The following is a 15,204-nucleotide window of genomic DNA, read 5'->3' as shown; positions in this document are numbered from 1 at the left end:
CGTTACCGGCTGACGAGACCCGCGTCAAGGCCGGCCTGGGCGGGAGCGCGGCTCCTAATGCCGTTTCCTCTCCAGGTTCAGTCAGCCGCTCGCGCCACGGGGAGTGGGGGAGGGAGGGAGCGGGACGTGGGGGAGGGTGGGGCAGGGAGGAGCTGAGAACGCTCGGAGCCCCGCCTCCTCTCGCGAGACTATTGATCTCTGCAACGTTTTGAGATCGTGGTGCAGAGTTGGGTTTTTTTCCCTGGCAATTCCACGCTCGCGACCTGCGGTCTCGTGCGGTCTCGCCACTGAAATCCGAAGTAGTACTGCTAGGAAGAGTGAATAGACCTAAACTTAGTCTCCTGCCGCGCGGAGATAGGAACTAAGGGCCGATGGCGACGGTAGGCGAGCCAGATTGACTCGGGATCGACCGAGGGTCGAGGCCCAGTGATTTGGGTAAGTGGTGAGGATCCGAGTCCTTCTAATTGATGAGAGTGGAAGGTGAGAGTGAAGAGAAGGAGACGCAAGCATCTGGCAGGTGAGACAAAAGGGAAAGTAGGTTTCCAGGTACCTGATGCCTCAATCTGCTTTCCACTGCGGGAAGATTGCAAAAGGCCTTTTCCGTGGCCTTAACACCCTTATTCACCCTGAGCCAGCCTCCTGTTTCACCGTAACTGCCTCGAAACCGCGCTGAGGGGACTAAGTATATAAGAACTGATAGTTACTTTTGTGTTATGCTAGAAGCAAACAGGAAACTTACCTTTTTATACAGAACGGCCTGGTCAGAGCAACTTCTTAAACCGGTTTAATATTTAGGAACCCAGACGGAAGACAATTCCCTCGGATACTGACTTCCAAAGGCCCTTCCCTCTGTCCATCTTCTGAGAAAAAGAGCTGCTTTAATGGCACCCCCCCCCCCAAGCGCTGCCTACCTCCAGGTACTCAGTTCCCAGACTGAAGTCTTTGAAGGCCTGTTGTAAAGCAAAATAGTTGGGAAGTCTGTTGCGCTTAAAAGTCTTGAAGATCCTAAGAATGGATCCATTTACAGCTCTACAACTGATCTTTGTGACAGCTCTGTCGCTTCTGCGAGAATAGGCGTGTGCTCCAATACTAACCTTTAAAATGTACCTTGGTCATCACATGAAGTCTTAGGAGATTTACAACAACAAACACCTTGATGCATCCTTAGCCAAGTTAACTTATGACATTGTGTGGTCACTATTAAGGCAGATGACATAATAAACTGGAAGAACCATTGTTCAGTCCCAAAGGTGTGATTTATTCAGTGAGTAGTTTGTTCGGAGAACAGTGTGATCATTATTTTAAATTCAATGGGATGTGCCTGTAGTTTCTGACACGTTAAAGGATATAGCTAAAATTTTGGTCCTTTTAAAAGAGAATCTCATGTTTTATGTGAAAAGACGGGGAAAAAATATTTGTGACAAATTAAGAGCTGACAGTTACTTTTTTTTTTTTTAAATTTTATTATTTTTGTGTGCGTGTACCGTCAAATCAGATCTGACTGGTACAGGAGGAGATTGCCCCTCCTTCCCCGGCAGAGCATCTGGTGGATTCGAACCGTGCACCTCTGGGATTGTAGTTGCGACAGTTACTTTTATATTACTCTAGAAGCAAATAGTGATACAGAGGTGCTCCTGTAGAGGTGGTATTAGTTAATGAACTACATTATATCCTTTTTTCGTTTTCTGCATTATTTTAAACTTCATTTGGGTTGTTGTTGTTGTTAATGTGCCATCGAGTCGCTTGCGACTCATAGCGACCCTATGTACAAGAGCTCTAAAGGATACTGACACCAGCTCAGTCTTTTAAGTTTTGAATTGAATAACTTTCAGTATGAAACACAAACTGTTTAGTAGCCAAAATGGAAGTGTTCACTCTGAGACTTTCACTTTAATGCATCATCCCTGTCAAAGCTTTGGACCCCTCATCTTTTCATTTAATTATGATTTTAAGAAAAGTTTACAAAAAAGTTGGATTTTCATTCATTCATTGTTGCACATTTTCCTCCCTCTCATTTCTTTCCCCCTCCCCTAATTAACTTTTTTTTAAATTAAGCATTCATTCAGCGTTTCACTTTGGGAATTTAAATCTAAGTTAGAAAATGTATTAAACTCACATTTAAAATACATTCAAATAAGGAAGCAACAATAACCACTTTATCTGTGATTAAAAAGGATTCCCTGATTTAAAGATTTGAACTTTAGGACCTCTTAAGTACTGGTTTAGTGTTTAGGACAATATCTCTTGTATTATTTGGTGTCTTTGAGTTGATTCTGACTCATGGCTACTCCATATCAGAGTAGAACTGTCCAGTAGTATTTTGGTTGTCATCTTAACAGGAACAGATCACGGGATCTTTCCCTGTGGAGATACTGTCTATATTTGAACAGCCATTAGATTCGCATTTGAGTACTTAACTTCTGTGCCATTGGGGTTTTTATCATATATTATAGGCATTCAGCCAATAACTTAATTGTAAGGCTAAACAGGTGAATTATTTGCTGGATGAATTGTTCTTTCTCAAGAGGGTTAGCATGGGTGCTACAAATGGAAAATAAGAAAATGCATTACAAAATTATTTCATTATAAAACTGTTTTAAGATGTTTTATTATGTATTTTCCTAGTTTTAGAACAGAGATCCTTATTTTCACTACTTGAGCCCATTGCTGTAGTCACTGTGTCAATCCATCTCATTGGGGGAGTCTTCCTCTCTTTTGCTGACCCTCCCCTTTTTTCAAGCATGATGTTCCTTTCCAAGGAATAGCCTCTCCTAACAACATATCCAAAGTATGAGAGACAAAGCTTTGCCATCTTTTACCTCCAAGGAGCACCCCATCTGCACTTTATTCTTTTGGCAGCCCATGGTATAGTCAGTAAGACTCTTCCTCCCCCACCACAACTCAAAGACGTCAATTCTTTTGTCATCCTTATTCATTATCCAGCTCTCAGATAGCATAGCAAGTAATTTAAAAGACCATGGGCTCAATCAGGCACAGCTTAGTCTTAAAACTGACATCATTGTTCCTCAGTATTTTGAGGAGGGGCTGCATACTTGCCCCAGTGCAATACATGCAATCCTGATCTCTTGACTGCTGATACCAAGGATGCTGATTTTTTATCTAAGCAAGAGAAAATCATTGACAACTTCAGTCCTTTCTCCATATAGCATGATGTTGCCTATTGATGAGGACCTTTGTTTTCTTGATGTTGAGGTATAATCTCTGTCAAAGGCTCTAGTCCTTGGTCTCCTGCAGCAAGTGTTTCATATCCTCACTTTCACAAGCAAGGTTGTGTCATCTGCATAATGCAAGTTGTTGATGATTCTTCCTCCAATTCTGATGCCATATTCCTCTTTATCATAGAGTCCAATTTCATAAATTATTTGCTTAGCATACAGATTGAATAGGAATGGAAAAGGATACCTGATGACACCCTTCCTGATATTAAACTATGCAGTGTTCCCTAGCTCCATTCGAACAGCTTCTTGATCTAGATATATAAGCACAATTAAGTGTTCTGGAGATTCCCGTTCTTCTCAATGTTAGCCATAGTCTATTATGATCTGCACAGTCAAATGTCTTTGCATAGTCATTAAAACACAAATAGACATTCTTCTGTTATCCTCTGTGTTTATCCAAGATCTGTCTGGCATCCACAGTGTATCTCTGGTGCCATGGCCTCCTCTAAACCCTGCTTGAACTTCTTGCAGTTCCCTATTGTACTGTTTAATCCTTTTTTGGATGGTCTTCAATATTTTCTTGTGATAGTAATGATATTGTTCTACAACTTTCACATTCTTTTGAATCGCCTTCCTTGGGAATGAGAACAAATAAGCATCTCTTCTAGTCAGTAGGCCAGGCAGCAGCCCTTGAGTCACTTCTAGTTCTGCTACATTGACTTTTTTTTCCATTAATTTTTTCGTACATACTTTTCGGAAGTAGAGGTGTATAAAAAGAATGCACCTTATTTTTTCACATTATGATTCGCTATCTGTGGTAAAAACATAAGCTTAACTGAGATAGATGCATAAGCTTTAGTAAAAGAAGCAGCAGTACAGTTAGACAACATACTCATGAAGTCATCAGCTGACTTACATGAGAACAATACAGGTTGTATAGAGTATTGGCACTCTGACATAGAAGGGAAACTAATCTGCTTTTCTAGTCCTGTTTAAGTTACATGTTCTGATCTCACTGATTAACCTTTTTAGTTGAAAATGAAACCTTATCTGGTATTTGTCAACATACTTGGTTCTTTAATAGAATAAATCTAGGTAGAATTCATTGTAGCAAATTCAAAGTGCCAAATAAATATACAACTAATTGAAGTAAACTAAATAGTATAATAGATTTAACAAATGAGAGAATAAAATCTTCAAGTACTTCTTAGAAGCAAGGATGACAAAGCTTCATCTCACATACTTTGGGCATATTATCAGGAAGGGCTATTCCTCAGAAAGAGACATCATGCTTGGAAAGGTCAGTGAAGGAGAAGATCTTCAGTGAGATGGAGTAATACAGTGACTGTAGCAGTGACCTCAAGTATGTCAGAAGTGATGATAGGCTAGGTCACGGTTCAAGTCTGTTGTTCATAGGGTCACTATGAGTTGTACTTGATGGTGTATAACAACATTCAAAACTAACAGATAACCAATTTTATATCAGAAGAGGCTCTACTTACCTTGTTGTTAAGTGCTGTCGAGTTGTAGGCGACTCATAGCGACCCTATAAATGAAAGACCTGAACACTTGTATAACTTTCATTGTTTCTGCAAGTTCATTTCTAAGTGGATGCCACTCCTGCTTCCAAGGTTGTTTTAATCGGGGAGCTCCACCAAACACTGTCTACCATGGGTAACCATTGTTGCATTTGACACATCAGTGTCACAGTGTTCAATATCATAGCAACCACGAATTACCCACCTCTGTACAGCAAATGGACAGACCAGTGCTATACCACTTAGAAGAATGTTTGACCAAAACAATTAAAACCAGGCCTGAGGGCCGCAGATTAAAATCACCCACCTTTCACTTGGTAGCATCACTTTGTGTCCACTAGGCCAAATGAGCTCTATGTTGTTGTTGTTGTTTGTTAAGTGCCATAGAGTTGTAGACAACTCATAGTGACCCTATGAATGAAAGACCTAAACACTTGTATAACTTTCATCATTTCTCCAAGTTCAATGCAGATTGTTTACCAAATATCAAATTAATTCAAATATTCTAATCTCTGGTTATTTCTGCAGTAGTCTGATTTCCACTTGAAAATACCTGTTAGAATAAATTTTATTGTTTGTGTAATATACAGGGAACTCTGGTGGCCTAGTGGCAAGAAACTGTGCAGCAATTCCAAAGGCACATGGTTCAAATTTACCAGATGCTCCATGAGAGAAGAATGGGCAGTCTCCTATGTGATTTACCACCTCTGAAAACCCACTGGAGGGTCAGTTAAGGATCATTTCCAACTCGATGGCACACAACAACTTTAATATACAGTGAACGTTAGAATTGGCAAAGGGTGAATGAAAGGCAGAATACAAAAATCTCAAGAAGCCCTATTAGTTTGATAAATAAATCACACTTAATTGAAGGTCAAACCCACTAGGCACTCCACAGGCAAAAGGTATGACAACTAGCTTCCAAAAGACTCACTGCTCTATGGGGTTGCCATGGATTGGAATACACTCAGTGGAAATAGGCTTTTGTTACGATTTATTTAAATCATAAAATTTTGAAAAAACTTGAATGACTAAAAAGCTCTTAATAGAAAATTAAGCCTTTTAACCAAACTAATTTGCACACTAGACTAGGTACTTAATGACTGCATCTTTCTCAATAGTTCTCTGGACAGTTGGTAGATGAAACATTTTCCATGCTCTGCCTTTTTAGTTTGAGCCTTCTTTCAGATGCAAAATGTGTGCTTAGTTCCTTCCAACTCAGGACCATTGCTGGAGGAGTCATCTACTTAGAATAACTATTCCCTGTGGTTTACCCTTTGCTTTGTGAGTACCTCTCCAGTCCCCACAGACTTTTATCTTCATCATATCTGTGATGGTTAAGATTCTGTCAACTTGGCGCTCTATAAAGGAGTGTGGCCAGCATGAGGACAACTTCACAAGGGAGAATTAGTCCTAATAACAACATCTACATAACAGAACCAGATTTTATAAGACATGCACCAGCCATCCCTCGCACCTGTTGCTACCAATTCTACTACCAACTTTCTCTCCCAGGACTCTTCCTGCTCTGGCCACACAGAAATCATAAGACCATACAGTTAATGGAGCTTAGTAGAGTTAATAGGTTCCAGTTCAGGTTGGAAACAAGATGTGGTTCTTCAGTCAGGACAGTTCCCCAAGTGTTCTTGCAGGCCTTTTGACCTGCAGTTTCTCGGCTATCAGTCAGTGTTATAAAACTCTTCTAGGCTTGCCAATTATGGTCCCCCTCCAGGTCCTCCAGCAAGCTTGGGCAAAGGCTCCTGGCTCTGTCTCCACAGGGTAGCAGTTCTAAGCTCTGTCTCACATCAGTCTTTTGATCTCTGCTGCAGCTACTCGTCTGGGGCTTAGTCTTACTAATGCAAGACTCTCTGGCTCTGAAGGACAGGTGCTGCATCCTTTGCTTCTACTCTCTTGCTAGTAGCGTGTTTCCCGCTGCTAAACTTGCTCATTTTCAGCTTGGTGGGGTGTCAAGATTTACCAATCCCCTCCTCCAAGTCTACTCACCCTCTTTACATTTTCCCCACCCAGCTGTCTGTTGAAAGTCAGTGTCAGAAGCTTAGGAAAGCCATTTGAAATAACAAAGCCACTACACCACACTGTCTGATTCTCTGGTTTGGCAAGTTGTGTAGTCATTTCCTTCATGAGACCTGATAGAATGTAATCAGCTCCATGATGAGATTTATGAGCAGCAAACTGATTGAAAGGGAATTTGCATGAGGTTGTGGCCTGCATCACCAATGTATGGCTGGCTGCCAGAATGCTTACTTTTGCTTCATTGGAAAACTGCAATCTGGCTCATCCCCATTTGACTTCTGATTATTTGGATTTCAGTCAGTTGTGTGCCTTACTGCCTGCTGATCCTGGATTGTCAGCCTATGAAGTCACAAGTTACCATGTGATTATAATCTTGGGCTCACCTTTCTCGCTCTCTCTCTCACACATACCCTAAGACATCATCCATCAACTTGGAAAATCTGAGTATCATCTGTGGAGAAAGCTTTCTAGGCTTGCCCTCGACTACATCAGTTCTCAGTTTGACACTCAGGATAGTATATAATGTGTGGGGTTGCTAATTGCAAAGTCAGTACTTAAATCCACCAGTCACCCCTCAAGAGAAAAATGTACAGTCTCCTCCCACTCCATTGAAACCCAACGGAGTATCACTATGAAACTGACTCAATGACAATGATTTTGGTAGCTAATAGTTTGTAATTGACAACTGTGTCCCTAGATAGTAAATTCAGAAATACTGGGAAACTTTGCTTTGCTCATCATATTCCAGACACAAAGTAAGCTAAATAAAAATCAATCAGATCCAGTTGTCTCATTGGGACATAAATTATATCATACAAGTAAGCCTATTTTTAGAGAACTGTCTCTAAAGTACTCAAGAGCAATGGGGTCTCTCTGGAGACTAAGGTGCGCCTGATACAGGCCATGGTCTTTGCAATCACTTGTTATGCATCAGAGAGTTGGACAATGACTAGAGAGGATAGAAGGAGAATTGACGCCTTTGAGCTGTGGTGTTGGAGAAGAGTATTGAATGTACCATGGACTGCCAAGAAAACAAACAGATTCATCCTAGAGAGGGTTAAACCAGGCTACTCCTTGGAGGCAAGGATTCTGGGGCTTCGTCTGACATACTTTGGACATGTTGTAAGGAGAGACAGGTCCTTGGAGAGGGACATCATGCTTGGTAGGGTAGAGGGACAGTGCAGGAGGGGAAGACCCTCTATGAGGTGGATTGATTCAGTGACTGGGGTAATCGGGATGGGTGTGTCAGAAGCAATGCGGTTGGCACAGAATAGAGCAGGGTTTAGGGCTTTTGTACATAGGGTCGCTATGAGTCGCAAACGACGGCACATAACAACAACAACTGTCTTTGGACTTCATTGTATGTCTCCGATTTACAGTTGCTAATGTGATTTTAAGTTGTTTACTTGATTTTGAATACTCAGGATTTATTATAATAACAAAATTGTACAATAAAGGTTTAATAACCAAAATAATGTAAACTTTATTATAAAAACAATGCATATAATTTAAAAATTCAGAGTGGTGTAAAGTGATACAGAGAAAAATCTTCCACCCTATAACAGTTTCTTTGACATAATGATATTTAATAAAAACAACATATACAAATTTTACAAGTTAACCAACATAAAAATTTTACATTAAAAAAACTAACCAATTACAGGCTTTTGTTGGTTTTCTTGATTTGGTGTTGAGATACAGTCATAAGTATCACTACTGACACTGCAAAGAATGGTTAAGATTCTAATTTACAATAAAATATGGTTGACACTGGATTGCTAAAAGCATGTTCTCTTCATTAAAATACTGCTTAGATAGAAATTTTACTGATCTTCATCACCAGAATTTTACAGTCTTGTCTTGTAAATGTAGCACAAATAAAATTAAAGAGTTACCAAGCATGTAGAGATAGAGCACAAATAAACTCCACAAAGTACTGCTGTGTAATGTATCTACCATCATGTTGATGAGGCCAGTTGTTACATTTGATAGCAAGAAGAAAAACAACTGGTTTCTGTTAATAGCTGTGATTAAACAAAGACTAACTCCTTTTCTTTCTGCTTTAGGGACTTCTGAATGCTTTTTAGTTGCAGCAGGTGACTGATTAAGTTCCCAAGAGCATGGTACTAGAGCCCCTTTAAATAAAAATTTGGCAAAACTCAAAATTATATCACTTACTAATAAACTACCCAGGAGAGTCAGGATACTCGCAACTACCCAAACACAGAAGGCTAAGTTAGCCATTCTTCGAGATACTGCTTCTACATTTGCCTGAATTATGTAAAGACATACAAAGAGGCTAATACCTGTCAGTAGAAGACAATATATTACTTTTATCCAGTCTTTGATATGTGATCTCTTCTTAAACAGATAGGACCCTGTTTGAACCCCAGCCATATATATTGCTATATACCCCAAAGTAGAGATTATTCCTTCTCTGTTGGCATTTAAGAAGCCAACCCTTGTGTCACTGCCATCAGTGCCATACAAAAGCAACCTCTTCAGTGGGGTAAGGTCAAGAGCTAGCTGGTAAAGTATGATAATGCTGATAGCTACAATCCAGGATTTATTTACAGGTAAGAAAATCAAAAGTACTGATGTTATCAATTTTACAACTGCTAATGTAAAGAAAAAGTTCCAGTGTACGCCATATTCCGTTAAATGTTCCTGATAGCCTATGCTTTTTATAATAACTACTCGTCCTATTCCTAGGAAGACTAACGGCCACACGGATTGCAGTGACTTTGTCAGGTTATAAAATGTGGGTTTTCCCATGTGGGATTTCCTCCTAACCTCTGAACAAACCACTGCAGCCCCAAAAACAAAGCTTCCTGCTCCAAAATCCATTGCTCCTGTTCCATAAAGCTCTGTTTTAGCAAACCGTCTGGGGAAAAGTGGAAAATCCACAGCCAAAATGGCTACAGCAGTAAATACACTGTTAAGTACACGGAAACAGGAGATGGCTGGAATGTATTCTGAATGTACTCTGATTTTCAAGAATTTTCCTAGGATTTTCTGCATAGGCACTCTGGCATAGCAAGTCCTCTTGTGATACACTTGATAGGATAGTCCTGCCCCAAAGATAAATACAGTGAGATACTCAAGGAAAAGAAATGAAGACAAAATGGTGAGAGTGGCCACCTGAGGAACTATCAGGGCAACAAAGTCAATGAAGAATTGTGTTTTCCATGTATACGAAGAACCAAAGTGCTGTAAGAGAATAATCACCAGCCCTCTGCACAGGATACAAGGTACAGGAAAACACAAGCCCTGGATTATTTCCAGGACAGTGGTTCCATTGAGGTTACTGACAAAAGCTTCCTTCATCTGCTTTTGAGACATATTTTTCTCTCTGAAAACAAAAAGAGCAAACAAATAGATTGGTGGAAAGCCATATTCTTGTGAGATTTGTATATGTAAGACCTGACTTGATTTTTACTAGGTTGTAATAGAACTCTGGTGGCTTAGTGGTAAGGAATTGCATTGCCAAGACAAAGGTATACAGTTTGACTTCTCCAGCTGCTCCTCAGGAGGAAGATGGGCAGTCTCCTTCCATGCTATTTATTATCTCTGAAAATGCAATGGAAGGTCAGCTCTGGGTTGTTCTAAGCTGACCATACACAACAACAGAACCTTAGGCCCTAGTGATTTCCAATCAACAGTATAAAGGATCTTTGAGTCCTCATTCAAGAAATCTAGGAAAAAGTCTTTATCACTGATGCATTAGGATGGAAATGTTTTAACCTGTTGTATACTATCGAGTCTCTCTTTTCATTATTATTGTGTGTGTGTGTGTGTGTGTGTGTGTGTACCCCTCAAACCTGATCTGACTGTAGAGGAGGAGACTGTCCCTCCTTCTCCAGTAGAGTATCTGGTGGATTTGAACCACGTACCTCTGGAATTACAGTGCAGTGTCTTGTCACTAGGCTACCAGAGCTCTCAAGTCTTAACCAACTTATAGCTGACCACCTAGTAGGTTTTCAGAGGCAGTTAATGATGGCATGGAGGAGATTGTCCAGAGGACTTGAAACACCTGCTGTTGGGATTCTAGGCCACCCGAGCTCCCCAGTGTTATAACTAATAGTTAATAAATTATTGGTTAAGAATTCAACTTATGCACACCCATACTTATTGCTGTGTTGTTCACAAAAGCAAAGAGATGGAAGCAACCCAAGTGCCCATCAACAAATGAATGGATAGGTAAGTTATGTTCTGTTCACACAATGGAATACTACATAGCACTGAAAAAAACAAGGAACTCAAAATACAAAATGGGTGACCCTGGAGAATATTATAATGAGTGAAATACTTCATTCAGTCACAAAAGCACAAGTACTGCACAACGTCACTGTTATAAAACAGGACTGGCAAGGGGATTTGGGGGAAATTAAGAAAAGGGGATAAAACAACACTGCATTTAAATTGACGAGGGAAAGAACTGTCTAAAAGAAATATATGATTAGGTATTATTTGCATGACAACAGTCCAGAATAAGAGGTGCATAGCAAAGTGGACTGAGGGGCGGGAGGGTGGGAGGAAATTATGCAACAATGAAAGAATCTTTAAAGAGCAAAGCGGACCGAGTGCGGGGGTGGGGGTGGGTGGGAGGGAAATGTGCAATATTACCTGTTAAGCTACCTGGAAAGTCAGCACTTCAGCCATCCATCCGTTCCTCCGGAGAAAGGTCTGCAGTCTCCTATAAAGATTTACAGTCTCGGAAATCCATGGGTAGGGTCGCTACCATAGGATCCATAGAGTTTGGAGGATAAAGAATTTTAGTCTCATAAGGCAGACTCACAAAGAAAGTGAATGTGAGATACAAACCCCGAGAACAGCATCAGAGCCTGATAGCAGTTTCTATAACAGTGAATAGAAATGCATCATGAAGTTTCTTTAAAGAGGATTACTTAATGAAAACTGCATTTAAAAACCTGATTTTCAGCCAAATTTCAAGGTGTTTCAAAAGGGTTTAAAATACCTTTCTGCCTAATACCAATTGCTGAAAAGGGGCGCCCAGGACTTTTTTTTATCAAACAAGAATCATCTAATGAATGAATGCACGTCTTGGAAACCCAGCAAAAATAATTCACCATAACAAGCCAATTCCAAGCAGCTGGCCTGGAAAAGAAGAAAGTCCTTTTTCTCACGTACTTCCGCCCCAGCTACATACACCTTGCTCTGACTGCTCTTGTTCTCCAGCTGGTCCTGGCGGCTGCCAAGGCTGAAGACCCTTCGCGTGGGTACCGCCAACTGGGTCCTAGCACTGGGCTTGACAAGGCGGAAGTAAAGCTACTTCCGCATCCCGAGAGGCGGCGCTTCTGGCGGGCGCGGGGAAGCCTGCTCTTCCGGGGCCGCAGATTCCATACGCACTCCCTGTACCCCGCTGGGATGGCGCGGAGTTCACACGGCCAGCTGGCTCCTCACTCTTGGGCTCCGATTGAGTTTGTCCAGGCCACATCTTCTCTGGTCGTGGCTTTACGCCAGTCTATCACCCGAGATTCCAGGAATGGAAAAACCGCCTCGCCTCACAATGCCTGCCAGGTCAAGGCTGGGCCACAGCACCCTCTGCTGAAAGTCCCTAATTCCTGGTTAGAGACTCAGGAAACCCAGCTTTCCGCGCTTCTCCTCCCTGAACACAGATTTCTGCCTCCAGCTACACCATCACCCATCCTGTAAGCCACGGTCTCTACACTTCGGCCCCGGATAACCGAGCCCCAGCTCTGGAGGAAGGCGTGGCGGGCAGGCCACGTGCGCCCCGGGCCGCATGTGCGGCCCCGCCCCGGGGGAGGAGCCCGGAGGCTCCCCGCTTCTTGACCACGGCAGCCGCAGCCGGTGTATGACCCGGCGGTCCCGGCTTTCTCTCCTGCGGCTCCGTCCCACCCACACCCGCCCGAGTGTCTTCCCGCCGCCTCTCCCGGACCTCCCGCCTTTCCAGTGGGGCCGGGCGAGGGCCGCGTCCTGGTCAGCACGGGCTCTGGGACCGGTGAGTGGCACCCTTTGCCCAGATCCGAAGTCCTTCGCGATCCCAAAAGTGTCACAGGAAGGTTGGTTTGTCTGGAGAGATGAGGAAGAAGGGGACATCGCCTTGTCTCTTTTTCCAAAGAGCCTTTTCTTGGCTTTTTCATATCCAAAAAGGAGCCGGTGCCTAGACCCAGGACTTTTCATAGTCGTCCTGTCCTGGGTGGGGCGAAGAGTCCCTTGGCTGATGGTCTGGGGGCCCTTTCCTCTCCTGAATGACTCAGTGACCAAGGACCTCAGGGAAGTTGCGCCCTTGGATGGGGTCACATCCACCTTCCTGGAAAGGGCATACTTTCGCTGTGTCAGGTGTTTCCGGAGCGGCATCCCAGTCCTGAGCAGGGCGAGCACCTTGCCCGGGCGGGGAGTCCCCGGTTACCCCCCACTTGCCCGGGAATCTCGGGAGTGGATCCTGCTGTGGCTCCCCTCCCAGCTGCCTTCTCACTGCCTTGAGAAAAAAGATTGTGGCTGGGAGGAGGAGAAGCTGGAGATCGAGTTGCAGCTTGTCTTGTTATTTCATCTACTCATTGCTGTCTCTCTTGCCCGCAATGGTTACACCCTATCCAGAAAGTCTCTGCTGGTGGTGCAGTGGTTAAAGCGCTGGGTTGGGAACCAAAAGATGTAAAAACCCATTAGCTACTTTGCAGAAGTGGTAGTCTGCTTCCATAAAAATTACAGTCCAAGGGGAGCTCTGGTGGCCTAGTGGTAAGGAGCTGCAACTACAATCCCAGAGGCGCACGGTTCAAATCCACCAGATGCTCTGCCGGGGAAGGAGGGACAATCTCCTCCTGTACCAGTCAAATCTGATTTGACGGTACACGCACAGAAAAAATAATAAAATAAAATTTAAAAAAAATACAGTCCAGGAAACCTATGACAGTGGGGTTTTAACCTGTGAAGTTCATAGAGGTGCAGGAGCTGGGAAACTGGAGAACACGGCTCTAAACTGACTTGGCCTGGGATCCCAGACTACATTGTAATACCTTATATTTTCCAAATGATTTTACAAGTACTGTCCCATTTAATCTTTAACTCTATACTGTGGAGTCTAGACAGTAATTATAACTAGCAGATGTGGTAACAACAGTTCTAGTGCTCTATGTTCTGGCTGTGGGGAAGAAGGTTTCTGGGCATCAGATTTTAAAGATCTTGTCTGTTGTGGTTCCCCTCTCAACTGCTATCTTTAAAGAGCTCCCGGTTGAGGGAGCTTTCTTCTTGAGTCTCTGGAGCATGGGAGTCTGAGAACAGTCACTGTCAGGGTGAATTCGTCCAACATGTCCTAATGCCCTTCCCTGCCCATGTTGTCTTTGTCCTAGTGTCTGTGGAAGTCCTCTGTATTCAGAGCCCCAGGAAAATCTGCTAGGATGGATGATTTCTTTTGCTGGGAAACTCCAAGTCTGGGGATCACTTCTGGTTCTCGGGAGATTGATTTAAGAGTCAGCCTCAGGACTGCCCTTCCCTCAGACATAGTCTTTTCCTGTGAAATCCTCACCTTGAAATTGGATTGCCCCACCTTACTTAACCTCCTTTATAAACTATCAACTCTTTAGTGGATTGAATAGTTTTGTACTTTGTAGTACTTTTATTGTTTACCCCATAGCTGACCCTCCAGCAGGTTTTCAGAGACAGGAAGGAGGAGATTGCCCAGCCTTCTCCTGCCTGGCAGCTGGTGGCCTTGAACCCTATGCCTTCAGGATTGCAATGCAGCTTCTTGCCATTAGGCCACCAGAGCCAGCAGTACTTTTAAACAATGACCTTCAGAACCACTCTTCGTGAGCTAGATTATACTAATCACATTTTCAAAGTGAGGAACCTAGGCGATCCAGGGAAGTGGTATGCTTACCGGAGGTTACTCTTAAATGAATGACTGAGCTGTGATTCCCATACCACAAAGCAGCTTTCCTGGAGCATCATGAATTGACTCAAGACCCCTGCCAGTCCAACCACCTACTGGCTACAGTAAAACAAGGTGTTTCTAGCTGAGAGAATAGAGCAGGGAGCTTCTCCATTTTCCTATGATCTTCTATATGCTCCATAGTACAGTGACTGAAAACTTGCAGCCTGCCCCAGCCCTTGTCATAAAATTGGCTCTGAGGCTGCAGAAGGAACCTAAAGAGCTTCTAGAGGTTCTTGTAAAAGTTTCCCTGAGCCCATAATTGGCAGACGACAGGGCTGACTCTTTTGCCCAGTTTCACCCTAGCTCTCAGTTACTCCTGCTTGGTGGGCGGAGCAAGAATGAGTCACCTTGGGGAAGCTCTAACCTACCTGTGTGTGGCCCTTGTCTTCTCTCTTACGCCATAGGCTCCAAGGTGACTTGTCTCGGATTCCTACAGAACCAAGCTCTTGGCTAGACCGATGCCCCAGCCCTTGCTCCACAACCAGGCGGAGCACTCATCTTACCTACAGCCTGGAACCCGGGCTGACCACATTGAAGCAGG

General features: G+C 43.0%; 1 protein-coding gene across 1 annotated transcript; it reads right to left on the bottom strand.

Annotated features, from left to right (window-relative positions):
• Positions 1-8,587: 8,587 nt before the first annotated feature.
• Positions 8,588-10,093, bottom strand: PIGW (phosphatidylinositol glycan anchor biosynthesis, class W). The gene has a single exon (XM_006899460.1). It carries the CDS (start codon positions 10,091-10,093, stop codon positions 8,588-8,590), a length of 1,506 nt encoding a protein of 501 aa, XP_006899522.1.
• Positions 10,094-15,204: the final 5,111 nt, after the last annotated feature.

The sequence above is a fragment of the Elephantulus edwardii genome, unplaced genomic scaffold (assembly GCF_000299155.1).
Source record: "Elephantulus edwardii isolate Elephantulus edwardi_28Jun2011 unplaced genomic scaffold, EleEdw1.0 scaffold00257, whole genome shotgun sequence".
In the NCBI taxonomy this organism is placed as follows: domain Eukaryota; kingdom Metazoa; phylum Chordata; class Mammalia; order Macroscelidea; family Macroscelididae; genus Elephantulus; species Elephantulus edwardii.
The sequence above is the reverse complement of the archived record's forward strand: the minus strand, read 5'-3'. Positions and strand labels throughout refer to the sequence as shown.